The sequence below is a fragment of the Hypanus sabinus genome, chromosome 3, assembly GCF_030144855.1.
Source record: "Hypanus sabinus isolate sHypSab1 chromosome 3, sHypSab1.hap1, whole genome shotgun sequence".
Classification (NCBI taxonomy): domain Eukaryota; kingdom Metazoa; phylum Chordata; class Chondrichthyes; order Myliobatiformes; family Dasyatidae; genus Hypanus; species Hypanus sabinus.
In genome coordinates, this window is record NC_082708.1 from 161,899,201 (window position 1) to 161,915,804 (window position 16,604).

At 49.3% G+C, this 16,604-nt stretch overlaps 1 protein-coding gene across 1 annotated transcript in view; it reads right to left on the reverse strand.

Moving 5' to 3' along the window:
* LOC132391841 (NLR family CARD domain-containing protein 3-like) overlaps positions 1–16,129 on the reverse strand; it is an 18,011-nt gene extending 1,882 nt beyond the window's left edge. Inside the window, exons 1-6 of the mRNA XM_059965515.1 lie at positions 16,059–16,129; positions 11,791–12,059; positions 6,941–8,624; positions 4,873–4,959; positions 786–869; positions 240–323 (exon numbers count right to left, since the gene is read on the reverse strand). Of these exons, the coding sequence (XP_059821498.1) occupies positions 240–323; positions 786–869; positions 4,873–4,959; positions 6,941–8,624; positions 11,791–12,059; positions 16,059–16,120 (2,270 nt within the window). The 5' untranslated portion in view covers positions 16,121–16,129. The remainder of the gene's footprint in view (positions 1–239; positions 324–785; positions 870–4,872; positions 4,960–6,940; positions 8,625–11,790; positions 12,060–16,058) is intronic.
* Positions 16,130–16,604: the final 475 nt, after the last annotated feature.

Here is a 16,604-nt window from a genome sequence, read left to right on the forward strand (position 1 = left end):
TGTCAATGTACAATTGGTGTAAATGATGGAAGTAAGAGAATGTGGAAACCTTCATCAGGGTGTTGGCCTGAAACGCCAGCTAACTATTCAATCCCCTCCATAGATGCTGCCCGGCTTGCTTTGAACCTCCAGCGTTTTGTGCACACTACTGCTGTAAATGATAGGTGGTCAGCACGACCTCAGGGGGCCGAAGGGCCTGTTTCTGAGCGGCAGATAACACTGAAGGCGGGGCTACTTACACGACTTTCTTCAAGGTGGAATTGCTGGAGGAAACAGCAGCAAAGGCAGAGATGCCGTCGTAGTCGGCGTTGCTACCCTCGATCCTGAAACACACAACAGATTTCACAGCTGGACACCGGCGGGGCAGTCTGCACCGGGGAGACGAGACTAGACTAGACCACAGCAGCACAGACTAAACAGACAGACAAGAGATCATAGATGATGGGATCTGGAGTAGAGATCCAGATGGTGGAGGAAGTCAGCAGGCCGGGCAGCCGCTGTGGAGGGGCGAGTGGGCATTCGATGTTTCAGGCTAAGCCCCTCCGTCTGGACAGACTTTATCCAGCACCTTGTTTTCAGACATATAGATGGCTCATTGTGTAAGACAGTGGGTCAGATTTACATCGACGGTTAATCTGACCTCCTGACCAATCCTAAGGAGGTGAGCAGTCAGGAGGTTAAGCCAGGAAGAGAGACATGATCACAGTCACGGAGTCGTTGGCCAGCTGGCCCATGCTGACCGTAGATGAAGAGACAGCAAACAGTGTGATGTATGGGAGAGGTACCACAGTTCCTGAAGGGTCCTGTTCTCCTTTAGTGCATCACAGATTTCCCTCAGCTCCTTGTTCCCAATGTCGGTCCAGCCGAGGCTGTAAGAGAGAAGCAGAGGTGAGGTGAGAGCAGGGAAGTGGAAACGGATTGTTGGGCTCCTCACTCAGAGTGCGCTTACCGTTCTACCTCAGTGCTACTTTCCCGCACTGACCCTGCGTCTAAGGTCGCTTGGCCAGCGGTTCCCAAAGGTTCAGCACCCTCCCCTCATCTCTGACCCACAGGGTGACCCTTACACCGAGACCGTACCACAAGAGACAGCAGATACTGGAAACAGCTGGAGGATTCAGCAGCCCAGGCAGCACCTGTGGGGACAAATGGGCAGTCGACGTTTCAGGTCGAGACCCTTCGTCTAGACCGGGTGAAGCTGGGCATCAGTATCCCACATTGCCTTTAATCTGGCTTTTTACTGAACCCGTCAGCCAGCCCCTGACGTCTAGCATAAGCACATTCGTGTCAGTGTCCCAGCAGCGTTCGCCGGAGACAGAGTTGTGGGTGAAACAGTCTGCTGTCCCAGGGTGCCACACGCAACACAATCACCTCTGAGCCATCGTGGTTCACCCATCAAATCGAGAGGACCGAGCTTGTCCCGTGTTCCCGCTCCTCCCCTGTACACCACAGCACGCCAGTGCCTTTCAGAACCTCTCGGCAGCTTTGCAAGCATCACCAGCAGCCGCTAAGGCAGGGGGAGGTTTGAAAAAAGAGCTCGGGGCTGTTCAGCGGGCTGAGATCACGACGATGTCTCAGGCACTCGCACTGCAGTCATGCTAGTGGATAAGGGCAAGACAGGGCAAGTAATGGGATTATCCATTATTTACCAGAGGAGGCGGGAGGGGAGGGTGACATGGGGGTTGGGCACAGCAGGGTAGTGCTCCATTGCTACGTCAACAGCTGAGTCGGTGAACAGCTCAGAATGTAGTCTTTCCCGAGTGAGTGGATGAGGGAATAGCTCTTTAGTGTGAAACAGGGAGGAAGGGATCCCTGCATGCACTCTGCGGCTTCATGGTGAGAGATGAGCATTTAGACCCTGCGACTGCAGAAGTGTTTTCTGTTAGCTCACAGTCTTAGATGTATCAGGTAGGCTTTATCACAAGGGTAAGGGACTGGACCCAGTGAGTGAAGGAGCAGACTCAAGGGGCTGAATGGCCTCCTCTTACCCCATGCTCCCTAATGCAGAGGAAGATGGAACAATAACATTCACAGGATGGCTGTAACCGAAGAGGAGACCATTTAATTCATCCCATCCCTATTGGCATCGTGTAGGAGCAGACACTGCCCGTGAAGGTGCTGACCCAGCATTTATCTCCTATCTTTATGAGGGACACAGGAATAGGCCTTCTGGCCCTCTGAGTGCTCCTAGTTGATTCTTCAACAATCATAGCACAGGGACAGGCCATTCAGCCCACCTTGCCTGTCCAAAGTAACACACACTAAATGCAGGGTAACTCCACAGGTCAGGCAGCATCTACGGAGGGGAATAACAGTAGGTATTCCAGGCCAAGACTTTTTCAGGAAATACCTTTGGATCTACAGATGTTTGTGACATTACAGCCAGGACCTTTACAAACCCTTCCATACTGCCTTCAGCAACCTGACCAGGGGATTTATCCACTCAGTGCATTCTCTGTATCAGCTTTCAGATCATAAAGAATTTCGAACACATCATCCTTTGCTGCGACTCCTGAGGCATCTCCTTCGGTGAAACTGATACAAGGTCCAAGCTTTCTCTCTGACTTGATGAGTGGATTTCCTTTTTAACATCTCTCTGTTCCCCCTCTCTCTTTAAACCTTCCTTCTCTTCCCTTGCCTGGAGCTTATTTTTGAATAGCTTTCTGTGCCATGTCATTCTGATCCTCCCATGTTTCCTCTTTTCGTTTCCTCAGTGAACTTTCTGTAACTATAGCAGTTTTGACTTGCGTCAACAGCAGGACATTTACCATTCACTGGCTGGTCTGTGCCCTCTGACCCTTGCTGGCCATCATTACTCACTTCCCTACACAACATGCCCCGTACTTTCTCTTCAATTTTCTAAACTTCCCACCTCCTGCCATACTATTTCATTTAAAGACCATCAGACACGGGGGTAGAATTTGACCATTTTGCCCCATCGAGTTTGCTCTTCCCTTTGATCAATGCTGATACATTTTTGCCTCCCAACCCCATTTTCCTGTTTACTCCCCATACATTTTGACATTTACTAATCAGGAACCTATCAACCTCTGTTTAAAATCTATGCAATGATTTGGCTCCCCCAGCCATCTGTGGCAATGAATTTCACAGATTCACCCCCACTGGCTGAAGAAGTTCCTCACAAACGAGAAAAGCTGCAGATGCTGGAAATCCGAGGAACAACAGAAAGGCTGGAGGACCTCAGCAGGCCAGGCAGCATCTACAGTGATGTTTCGAGACAAGACCCTTTGGCAAGAAATTCCTCATCTCTGCTTCTATTCTGAGGCTGTGGCCTCTGGTTCTAGACTCACCCACTACTGGAAACATCCTCTCCATATCCACTCTATTTAGGCCTTTCAATATTCAGTAGGTTTCAACCAGATTTCCCCACCCCTATTCTTCTAACTTGTCTAAAGCTCCAGTTTTCTAATTAACGAACTCTGGCTCCAGCCCATCCCAAGTGTCACTGTTCCATGGGAACTCTCCCCTTTTTCCCCCCTTTTCCAAGAGAGTTTATACAGTGATTATGGCACACTATTACAATAGTTTAGTACTCCACGTTCAGTCAGAGGTTTCATATTATAACTCAGTCATGCCTACCCAAAGCAAACCCGAGCTCCTGTGCCACCCACTGGTCCCAGAAGGCCCCCAATGTTCCCAAGGATACCATGTACTCCCTCTCCAGGAACACGTGACATGGACTTAACCAAGGGAGAGGGGCAGACAATTGGCCCCGGCTGCCCGCTGACTGGACCTGTGAATGATCACTTTGATCAGGTCCAGGAGCAACATGACCAGGATATTCCCCCATCGACCCAGTGAGTGACCGAAGATCAGGAGTGTGGGACTGGAGTGCAGCCAGAACTCAAGGAGCGGCCCCCTCATATGCTATCCTCCTTCCTCCCCGGCCACATTCAATCTTGGCTCATTTATTTCCCCTCTCAACCCCATTTTCCAGCCATCTGCCTGTAATCTTTGACACCATTGGCCATCCAGGGATCACCAGCTTTCAGTGGGTGACTCGGACCCAAGCTGCTCTCTCACCATCACCAGAACCCCCCTTCTTTGTCCCGCACTCCAGTGGCCCCCGTGTTCTCTCGCCTCCAGCCCCAGAAAGAGGTCCCTCCCTGGCATGGAGCACAGCCTCCTGGATCCATTCACAACTGCAGGATATGTTTTACGTCCCAATTAACCTCTCCCTGTTGCCAGCCCTTTCTTCCTGACTGTGTGGAATACCACCAGCATCACTGGACCCTGTCCTGCTCTCATCCACACAGGCTGCAAAGACACTGAAACCTGTTGGACAAGTACAAGGGCTGAAGATGCAATTTCTGGATCCCAACACCTGCTTCACTTGTGACACCCTTTCGGATGCCTTCACTAACTGGTTCTGCTGTAGTTCATTGAAGAGGTGTGGTTGATTCACAACACCTTAATGTTCCTTCTCTTCCTCTAACCCCTCCCTCACCCCCCTGACATGTCCGAAACTCAGACTCCAGCTCATCAATCTGACCCAAAGATCGCACAGCCCCAGGTCTACTGCAACTGTGCCCAGCATGGATCCCATGTGCCACACGTCACCTGCATTGTCATACCTATCATAATCCATTTAATCACACCTTTTGTCTAACCTCACCAAAGACCCTTTCTGTCCAGAGTCCACACAGCATGGCCTTTGTGTTCCATGTCCCCAGGCTACCATAACCCTGGAGATCTGAACCCCTTGGCCTCTGGGTCACCCATATGGGTTTCAATTCCAATCCGCACTGTACAGGCTCCTGTTCTGACATCTTCCAGCCCGTCGCCAGCTTGTCGGTCACTTCAGCGCATAAAGAAAGGTTCACAATAGACAATAGATTATAGGTTGGTAATTACCCCAGAAGTTTCAGCCTGTAGTCCTGGGATTTCAGCAGCTCACTCAAGAAGTGAATTGCTTCCGAATCCAATTTGTTCTCCCCACACCTAATAATTCAGAGACAACAAAATGAGGCATGTCTGAAACCTCCACTATCCATCTGATTTCTGCCCAGTCATCTCATTGAATGAGAATTGCCCAGTCCAAAGCGCTCACCTCTGCATCCTGCCCCCACCCTTCTCAAAGCAGTCTGTGCAGCATCACCCTTTACACAATCAAAAGGACAGTCAGCCCCTCAGGCAAACCTTGCCCCCATCAAAAAGGCCTCTCTGAACCAGTTCCCACTATCCATTCAGGATATTCTGAGTCACAGCAGGAGATACAGTGACAGGGAGAACAGGAAGAAAGCGAATGGAAGAGAGAGAGGTGCAAGGGATGGGGGAGAGGTTGCACGAGAGAGAAAAAGCAGGAGAGACAGAGAGAAAGGGAGGGTGAAAGAAAGAAACGGAAGGGAATGAGAGGGAGGAGGAAATGGAAAGAGAGAGGAAAAGAACAATGGAAATGTGAGTGAAGGAATGTAGAAAGTCAAAGGAAAAAGAAAAGAGAGAGAGAGACAAAGAGAGATAAGGGAAATGTGGAGGAAAGTTTGGGGTTAATATTCTAAAAGTGCAGGAAAAATCAGAGTAGAGTCCAGGGAAGAATAGATTGAATGGATTAAATGTAAAGAGCTAGTATATTATCAATGGCAAACTCAATAGAGTTGTTATGCAGAGGGATATTAGGGTGCAAGTCCATAGCTCTGTGAAAGTGGTGCACAAGTTGAGAGGGTGGTAAAGAAGACATGTGGCATTCTTGCCTTTATTAGTTGAGGAGTCAACTTCAAGAGTCAGGAAGTTATGTTGCAATTTTTTAAATCTCCAGTTACTCCACATCTGGAGCATTGCATTCAATTCTGATCACCCCATTATGGAAGGATGTTGAGGCTTTAGGGAGGGTACAGGAGAGGTTTACCAGGAAGCTGCCAGGATTAAAGGGCACTTGCTATCAGGAGAGGTTGGACAAACCAGAGTTTGTTTTTCTCTGGAGCAGCAGAGGCTGAGAAAGACTTGATAGAGGTGATGCACCATCAATAACTCTAGGAGACTGGAAGTGAGTGATAGGCTTTTATTAACAGTGAAAAGGGAGCACGACCATGTCAAAGACTGAGGGAGGAGCAGTGCCCCAATCGCCTTTATACTGGGGTCTGTGGGAGGAGCCACAGGAGCAGTCAGCAGAGGGGCGTGTCCGGACAGGTATATGTAGTTCACCACAAGAGGTTTGTAAGATAATGAATTGCATGGGCAGAGAAGACAGCCAGTATCTTTTTCCTAGAGTTGAAATGTCTAATACCAGATGGTATGCATTCAAGGTGAAAGAGACTAAGTTCCTTAAAACACAAAAGTGGTGGTGTCTGGAATGTGCTGCTAGAATTGGTGGTGGAGTCAAAAACAATAGTGATCTTCAAGAGGACCCATGAATGTGCAGGAATTGGAAGGATATGGACATTGTGTAAGCAGAAGGGATTAGATTAGTTGGCCATTTGATTCAGCACAACATTGAGGGCTGAATGGACTGTTCCTCTCCTATACTGGTCTGTGTTCTAGGAAGTAAAACAAAGCAGAGGGAGGTGTAAGAGACGGAAGGGAGATGAACTTCAACCCCCAAAACTGAATTTTTAGGATTGGGTGAGATGAAGTCATCTTCAAAAGTTCAAAGGCAATATGTGCACAGAGGCAGGCAATCAGTTTCTAGGAGGAGGGGCAACCATCAGATGAGTTGAGAGAATCCAGCATTGCCAGATCTTATCAGTTGAGCCCTCGCTGGCCCAGGTTCCCTAATTCTCAGCAGGTGCTGTGGGGAAGAGAGACCCATGACATCCCTGGTGTCTAAGCTCTTTGACTGGTTGACATGTTCACGTCGGAATCGAGGCCACGGGAGATCTTTGTACAAAGCCAGCAGGACCACTAGCTGCATGTCCCTTTGCGTGGAGACGTGAGGCCCCAGTGATGGCAACTATAAGTTGCCCCACCCTTTGAGAGGAACACTCACCACAGGCTCTCACAGTGCTTCAGATAGGGTTGGAGGGTCCTCAGGCCCAGACCACTAATATTGGTGGCAGTCACATCCAGTTCCACCACATCTCCAATCTGCAGGTCCAGGAAGTACTGCAATGCACTCAGATCCATTGGGCAAATTATGTTGTCCCCCACGTGAATGTGGAGACTCCTGGGTGTTAACCTCTCTGCCAGAGAGGGGTTTTGCTGCTCGAACAGGCAGTGGAGTAAATTCAAAATACCGGAGCCCTTTTCACAGCTCTCCGTGATGCCTTCCAGCAGCCACAGGTGGTGGACCTCTAGTTTGGTGGCATCCCCCAACTTCAGGTGCTTGGAGAGCAAGGTCTGGTTTCTCTCTGACAACAAGCCCGAGACGAACCGGTGGAAGATATCCAAGTATCCCAAGCTCACGCTGCACGCGTCCGTGTCCATGATGTCCGGGAGCGGGCGGGGTTCTAACACGTAGTGCAGAGCTGCCAGGAACTCCTGGATGGTGAAGTGTGCAAAGGAGAAGATGTCCTCCACGCAGTCTGGCTCCTGAACGCAGGTTCTGTCCAGGAAACTGTTGACAAAGGTATTGAGCTGAATGTGGTGAGTCTGCAGCTCGTGCCGGTAGAAGAGGGTTTCGTGCTGGAGCAGCTTGGTGTATGCCAGCCTGCCCAGATTACAAAGCATCTGTGTGAGATCTTCTGCACCGTCCAGCTGGGGGCGGGAGTGATGTCTCAGCAGCATGGTGAGGTACCGGCTGTAAATGTCCGTCATCGTCTTGGGTTGCTTGTGGTCCACCGCCCCCTCATCCTTCAACACGCTACACACGATGTAACAGAAGGCAGGGATAAAGCACAGAGTGAAGAGAAAATGGTTTTCCCTTACCAGCGCAAAGACCCTGCTGCTGACACCCTCGTCCTGGTAATATTTCAGGAAGAAATCTTTTATCTGCTTTTCTGAAAACCCTGTGATGACCACAAAGCGGTCAATTATCTCCACGGGAATGTAGGCGACTGCAGTGGGTCGGCTGGTCAAGAGTACAGACACGCCGGGCAGCAGCTCTCCCCAGAGTAGGCTGTTGATGATGTCAGGTAGCTGACCCTCCTCGTCTGGATCCGTGACATAACAATCTCCATCCACACTAGCGCAGAATTTAAACTCGTCAAAGCCGTCTAAGATGATCAGCAGCGCCTGCGCTTCCTCGAAGACCAGATCCAGCACTTTGGCCAAGTGGCCGTTCTTCCTGAGGACCAGCCTCCTGAAGGTCACTGGGTTATCGGCGAGGTTCAGGTCCCTGAACGTCAGCTGCAGGACCACCCAGAAGTTGTGGAGACACCGGCCGCTTGCCCAGTCGTAGGCCAGCTTCTGCAGGAGCATCGTCTTGCCAATTCCGGCCACACCGGTCAGCAGTACCTTGCCGGGGACCCTCCTGTCAGTGAGCCGCTGGAAGAGCTGTTCGGGCAGGATGGCAATTTGGTGCCCCCACCGCTCCTGCAGCTCAATGCGCTGCTGGCCAAGCGACAGGAGCTCGTGCTGTTTCAGCTCCACGCTGGGGTGCCCGCTGACCAGCAGCAGCTCGGTGAACTGGTCCTGCAGGTAGACCTTCTCACCTGCCCGTGAGTTGTAGTATATCATCGACTCATTCCTTCTCAGCAGAACTTGCCGGTGTTTCTTCACCACGGCATGGTGCTCTGTGGAGACACAAAGCCCCGGTCATGGATCGGCTGAGGTGCTTCAGGGGAGGAGGTGAGGGAGCGAGGGAGATGGTAGGTAGAGAGGTTCACCTTCTGGCGGCCACTTAACAGCTGACCACACCCACTCCCCTTCCCCACCATCACCCCCATCCCACTCCATCTCTCCTGCTACCTTCTCCACCCCAATGCAACTCCCCCATCTCTTGCCTCTGACCCAATCCCCCTACCACTGCTCCATTCCCCTCCCTCCTCTATTATTCCCCTCCCCACTCCTCGCTCCCTCCCAACCTACCCTCCTTACCCCTGGCCAATCCTCTCCATCTCTCCCCACTCCCAGTCCACTCCTATCCCACGCCCCCCCATCGACAGCTCTGTGAGGGGAGATAATGTCTGACACCGAGAACCTTGATCCATGCCTTGAGATCTCCAATCCCAGAGTAATGCGGAGAAGTCACTACCTCACACACTCCCCACCTGACCACTCCCTCCGACATCTCCAGCCCCAGACTGGCTTCCTCGTCCCGTGTAGGAGAGTGAACTCAGTTCACTATCGACCTGGAGGGACGGTGTCAGTCCCCCAGCAGGTTAGGAGCAACACTTCCACAAAGATTATTCTCAACACTGGTCCCATGTACCAAGATGCAGTGAAAATTCATCTTGCAGGCTGTTCATACAGATCAAATCATTGCTTGAGGTAGAACAAGGTAAGCCAATAACAATGCAGAGTATAGTGTGGAAGCAACAGAGAAAGTGTAGGCAGAGTTAGACTGAGAGGTTATGAGTCCATCTGCAAGAGGGCCATTCAAGAGTCCGGTAACGGTGGGTAGAAGCTGTCCGTGAGCCAGGTGGTGTGTGTTTTCAGGTTTCTGTATCTTCTACCCAATAGGTGAGGGGGGAAGAGAGATTCTCTTTGACTATGCTGGGTGCTTTACTGAGGCTGCGAGAAGTACAGGCAGAGTACATAGAGGAGAGTGTGGTTTCCATGATGGATGGAGCTGTTTGCATAATGGCTTCATATGACAAGAAACCGCAGAGTGTTGTGAAAACAGCTCCATCCATCATGGAAACCTCTATGTACTCTGCCTATAATTCTCGCAGCCTCAGTAACGCACCCAGCATAGTCAAAGACAATCTCTCTTCTCCCCCTCACCTATCAGGCAGAAGTTACAAAAACCTGAAAACACACACCACTAGGCTCAAGGACAGCTTCTTGACAGACACTGTTACCGGACTCTTGAATGGCCCTCTTGTAGAAGGACTCGTAACCTCTCAGTCTAACTCTGCCTACACTTTCTCACTTCCACACTATACTCTGCATTGTTATTGTCTTACCTTGTTCTACCTCGATGCAACAATTTGATCTGTATGAACAGCCTGCAAGACGAGCTTTTCACTGTATCTTGGTACATGGGACAATAATGAACAGATGTCCAATAAACTGAGCAGTTCTCTCCCCATCCAAGTTTACCGGAGGCTCTGAAGGAAAGCTGTGATCTGGCCTCGCTGATGAATCTATCTGCACTATACCTTTCCATCAGTATTTCCAGTTCTCCAGCAGGGGAGTCCTGTTGAACCCTTCTCTCCTACATACTCAGTTCTCTACATCCATCACCTGTTCTTTTTTTAATCCTTTTTTAATGTGCTAAGTTGCAATGCTCAGGTTTGAGTACTCAGTATGATCTATTTGCTGTTATTTGCTCAATCTCCTGATTGCTCCCTCGCCTAATACTTCCACCACACAGTGTGGTGCCTACCTTGTGCCAAACCCGGGTACCTGAATTTCTACCCCAAGATATTACACCAAGCGATGCCACTAAGCTGACACTCCACTTTACCCCTCACACAAAGTCCTGCCCAACTCGCCCTTCAGCCTCAATGAACAACTCGCAGCAGCATTACAGACACATAACGTTAGTGACCCAGCATCCAAAGTAATCAATGAAACATATGTAGTCCTGATGAAGTGCCTCGGCTCGAAATGTCAACTGTTTATTCCCTCCATTGTTGCTGCCTGACCTGCTGAGTGTGTGTTACTCTGGATTTCCAGCATCGGCAAAATCTCTTGTGTTTATCACCCTTCAGTACCATTATTTCAACACATACAACACGCTGGAGGAACTCAGTAGGTCGGGCAGCATCCGTGCAAACAAGCAGTCAACGTTTCAGGCCGATACCCTTCATCAGGACTGAAGAAGGAGGGGGCAGAGGCCCCATAAAGAAGGTGGGAAGGAGAAGGCTGGCAGGTGCCAGGTGAAAAACCAATAAGCGGAAAGATCAAGGGGTGGGGGAGGGGATAGGCAGGAAAGGTGAAGAAGGAATGTGAGGGGAAAGCATTATGTGTAGTAAAAGAAGGCAGAAATCATGAGAGAGGTGATAGGCAGCTTGTTTGTATGTGTTGATTTGACCACAGCATCTATAGTGTACTTTGTGTTTAGTCCCATTATTTTCTTCATTCCCCTTATTGTTAATTTGTTGAGATTCCGTCCTAGGTCAATCCTCTCATGCAACAGCTCTGCAATCTCCTTGTTTGCACAAATTATTCTAAAATTCCAGAGATCTCTGTCCTTCAGGCTGAGTTCACCCCTGGCCACACTGCCGTACCTCATCCTATCTAATCTCAGCCTGCACACATTCTCCCTCAGCAGCTTCCAGGGAGCAGACCCACAACGCTTGACCATCTCAAATCCTTGTCTTTTACTCTATCCCCTTATCCCTGATCTTAATTTCTGTCAGGTCTTTCGTATCTGATGTAAATGTGAAAGCGCCCTGCACAAAACTGGACTCCTTCAGAGCTTTGAGAAGATCTTCCACCCTGGAAAGGCGATGATATCTCCTTGCAGCTGCCATCAGACAGGAACTACAGACTCACACCACCAGGTTCACAAACAGTTCCTTCCTCTTAACCAGTCAGTGCTTGAACCAATCTGCATAAACTCTAACCACCCCCTCATTATCACATGCAGCACTAGGACCACTTTGCACTACAATGGATGTTGTCTTTTTTGTTCCAATTGTGTTTTAAATAATTTTTGTATAGGCTCATATACCTTCCTCGTTTGAATGTTGTCTCTAATGTTATGTGTTTGCGGTGTTGCTGCAAGTTATTCATTGCACCGGTGCAGACACAGGACAATGAACTTCACTCAACCAGAGGTTCACTTACCGCTCGTCCCAATGCCCGTGTCAGCAACACCTTCAGATTTCGCAATGAGGGAGCAGAATTCATTGGCCACCAGCTCCCCACGGCAATCGATGATGTCGAGCAGAGTGCGGACTCTCCTTCGGGGACCAGGCACGTACTTCACATCTTCATAGTCGTCCTTGGTGATCAGCTCCGTCTGCAGGGCTTGCTCCAGGAGCCAATCCACCCGCTCTTCCAGCTTTTCGACAAGCTCCACCCGCTGTCTCCTGAGCAGCTGAAGAGCAGGAATTCTGCCGGCACAAAGCAGACGTTCTGTCAGCACAGGGCTCCCTTCTCACAGAAAGCTACACACAACCTCAACTCTGAACTGATTCCACAGTCTATTCTACAACCTATGTTCTTGGTATTATTGGTTTATCTGCACAAGTTGTCTTCTTTTGCACATTGTTGTTTGCCAGTCTTTGTTCATGTATAGTTTTCTCAAATATACTATTCTACTTCTTTATTTTCCTGCAAATGCCTGCAAGAAAATGAATCTCAGGGTAGTATATGGTGACATATACGTACTTTGATAATTTTGAACTTTATGATAAGACAGTGTTTTGTAGAAGCTGTAGGGCTAAGAATCCAGTTCTGATGAAGGTTCTTTGACCCAAAATGTTTAGTTTCTCTCTCCTTAGATGGACTTTTCCAGCAACTCTTGTCTTTGTTTTGTTGAGGAAGGATACAGTTGGGACACCATCAGCAACAGAGCACTGTCTCAGTACAAAGGAAGGAATCATGTATCACAGCTGAGAGGCATTGATCATGTGGATAGTCAGAGGCTTTTTCCCAGGGCTGAAATGGCTGCCACAAGAGATCACAGGTTTAAGGTGCTGGGGAGTAGGTACAGAGGAGATGTCAGGGGTAAGTTTTTTACTCAGAGAGTGGTGAGTGCGTGGAATGGGCTGCTGGCAACGGTGGTGGAGGCAGATATGATAGGGTCTTTTAAGAGGCTTTTAGATAGATAGGGCTTTTAGGGCCTGTATTGTGCTGTAGGTTTTCTATGTTTCTACAGCTCCTGGGCACCAGCTCCCCCAGTCACACAGGACAGAGTGGGAGTGATGGTGCACAAAGTAAGTTTGGGGAATTGGGCTCAAAGACAACACAAAATCTGCTGAAGGAACTCAGTGGATGGAACAGCATCTATGGGAGGAAAGGAATTCTCAACATTTGGGGTCTAAGCCCTACACCAGGACTAAAAAGCTTCTCTGTTTAGATGCTGCTGGACCCACTGAGTTCCTTTAGCAGTTAGTATCTGCAATCCCTTGTGTCTCTTCAGGGTCAAAGGTGAGGAGTGTGGTCACCAGACTAAGTGGAGATATTCAGGCCCTTGTGTTTATTCAGCCGTTCAACCAGATTACTGATCTCATCAAAGGACAGTTACAATGCATAATAAGGCTATTCAGCCCTTCACATCTGTACTGGTCAGAAACAAGCTAGGGCCAAATATTGCCCAACAACCCTGCGTGGATAACATCTAAAAGACATGCTGGAAGAACTCAAAAGGTCGGGCAGCATCTATGGAGGGGAATAAGCAGTCAATGGTTTGGGCCACGACTCTTCAACAGCACAGGAAAGTAAGGGGTAGAAGCTAGAATAAGATGGGGGTGGGGAAGTAGTACAAGCTCGTGAGTGATAGGTGAAACCAGATGTGGGGGAAGGGGATGGTCACCTCTCTAATCCTTCCCTATGATTCTAATCCAATGAGTGGTACCGAGACAGTTTGACTGGTTTGAGCCACAACATGCCACATGCCAGCATTTCCACAAGACCCACTAAGGCAGTGATTCCCAACCCTTTCTATGCCATGGACCAATGCTATTAAGCAAGGGGTCCAAGAACCCCTGCACAAAGGTGAAGATGAGCGGGTTTACAGGGCTTCTCCTCTCACAAGGCCAGGTGGCTGTAGGTTGGCTTCACAGAGGGGATCCTGTCCTTCCTGAGGAACCTCTTCCTCCTCAATCCTACCACAGCTGACTGGTGGTACAGGAATAGTTATCACCAGGTCTCCACCAATTCTGCTCCACACCCACTCCGTGGCCATGGCAACCCTCCTCATCAGGCAATTCATAAACCCGTCAGCTTCACCGTACATGGGACTGTGCCTCCTGAAGGAGACGTTCCTGGGGTAAATCCAGCAACCTCAAAGACAGGCAAGACAAAGGTCAGCTACAGACCTGCCCCCACCCCCCACTGCACCATACAGCCTTCAATAAATAGTCAAGTCACTTCTTATTGTCATTTCAACCATAAACTGCTGGTACAGTACACAGTAAAAACAAAACAACATTCCTCCAAGACCATGGTGCTACATGAAACAACACAAAAACTACACTAGACTATGTGAGACAGCACAAAGCTATACTGTACTAGACTACGTAAAACAACACAAAACTACACTAGACTATGTGAGACAGCACAAAGCTATACTGTACTAGACTACGTAAAACAACACAAAACTACACTAGACTATGTGAGACAGCACAAAGCTATACTGTACTAGACTACGTAAAACAACACAAAACTACACTAGACTATGTGAGACAGCACAAAGCTATACTGTACTAGACTACGTAAAACAACACAAAACTACACTAGACTATGTGAGACAGCACAAAGCTATACTGTACTAGACTACGTAAAACAACACAAAACTACACTAGACTATGTGAGACAGCACAAAGCTATACTGTACTAGACTACGTAAAACAACACAAAACTACACTAGACTATGTGAGACAGCACAAAGCTATACTGTAGTAGACTACGTAAAACAACACAAAACTACACTAGACTATGTGAGACAGCACAAGGCTACACTGTACTAGACTACGTAAAACAACACAAAACTACACTAGACTATGTGAGACAGCACAAGGCTACACTGTACTAGACTACGTAAAACAACACAAAACTACACTAGACTATGTGAGACAGCACAAGGCTACACTGTACTAGACTACGTAAAACAACACAAAACTACACTAGACTATGTGAGACAGCACAAGGCTACACTGTACTAGACTACATAAAACAACACAAAACTACACTAGATGACAGACCTACTCAGGACTACATAAAGGGCACAAAAACAGTGCAGGGCAGTACAATAATTAATTAACAACAATAGGCACAGTAGAAAACCAGTTTCAATATGACAATAAATGATGTAGGTGTCAGTCTAGACTCTGGATATTCTGATGGTTTGGGGGAAGAAATTGTTGCAGTCTGTTTGTGAGAGCCCGAATGCTTCAGTGCCTTTTCCCAGATAGCAGGAGGGAGAAGAGATTGTATGAGGGGTGCATGGGGTCCTTCATACTGCTGTTTGCTTTGCGAGTGCAGCATGTGGTGTAAGCGTCTGTAATGGCGGGAAGAGAGACCCCGATGATCTCAGCTGACCTCACTATCCGCTGCAGGGTCTTGCGATCCGAGATGGTGCAATTTCCGAACCAGGCAGTGATGCAGCTGCTCAGGATGTAGAATGTGGTGAGGGTGGGGGGTGGGAGATGGACTTTCTCAGCCTTCACAGAAAGTAGAGACGCTGCTGGGCTTTCTTTGCTATGGAGCTGGTGTTGAGGGACCAGGTGAGATTCTCCGTCAGGTGAACACCAAGAAATTTGGTGCTCTTAACCATCTCTACCAAGGAGCCATTGATGTTCAGCAGGGAGTGCTCATTCTGTGCTCTCCTGAAGTCAACTACCATCTCTTTTGTTTTGTTCACATTCAGAGACAGGTTGTTGGCTCTGCACCAGTCCATTAGCCACTGCACCTCCTCTCTGTAAGCTGACTCATTGTTCTTGCTGATGAGACCCACCAGGGGGTGGGGGGGGGGGGCAACATTTCGAGTCGGAGCATTCCACCGCTGATAATACAAGATCCCAAAATAAATTTCAAACAGGATCCTGTCGGCACTGGGACACGCGACCGTATGTGGATGCTGAAAAATCGGAAGTCTCCCCGCACCAGCAGCAAGGGGATTGTGCCTGGGGCTGCCACAGTATATCCTCACTTCTCAGCCCCACTCCTAATCCTCACCCCTCAATTCCTCATCCTCACTCCTTAATTCCTCATCCTTGCTCCTAATCCTCACCCCTCAATTCCTCGTCCTCGCTCCTCAGACCCACCACCTCAACCCTTACGCGCTCATCTCCTCGTCACTGACTACCGCCCCCACCCCCGTTGCTTCATTCAAACTCAGATCTCTCCCCTCCCTCCCTTTCGACCACCGCCCGGCCCCGCTCACTCACCGGGCCGCCGCCCCGGTCCCGGACCCCCAGTGTCCCTCCACGCCACCCTGGTCCCGATCCATCGCCGCCGCAGCCCGGACTCCGGCTCCAGCAGCCCGGGCAGAAACACCGGCTCCGCCCCTCGCTCCTCCCACAGTGCGGAGCTCCCGCTGTAAAATCCCTTTCACCCAGGGGAAACCCATGCAGTGACCGAGTGTGGCCGTCCCTGCCCACTTCTACCAGCATTCCTCAGGCTGCCCCGTCCATCTCCTGTACCTGAAGCCGCTTGTCGCCTCACCGTCGGGCATCTGAAATCAACTTTGCTTCTCATCTTAGCCAAGATCAGTTCTTTCTTCAACACTTCCCCCATAAGACATAGGAACAGAATTAGACCACCTGGCCCATCCACCATTCTATCTCCTCTTCAACCCCAGTTCCTGGCCTTCTGCTGGTAACCTCTGATGTCAACCATGTCTATCAATCTCTGCCTTAAATACACCCAATGACCTGGCCTCCACAGCTGCATGTGGTAACAATTTCCATAAGTTCACCACCCTTTGACTGAAG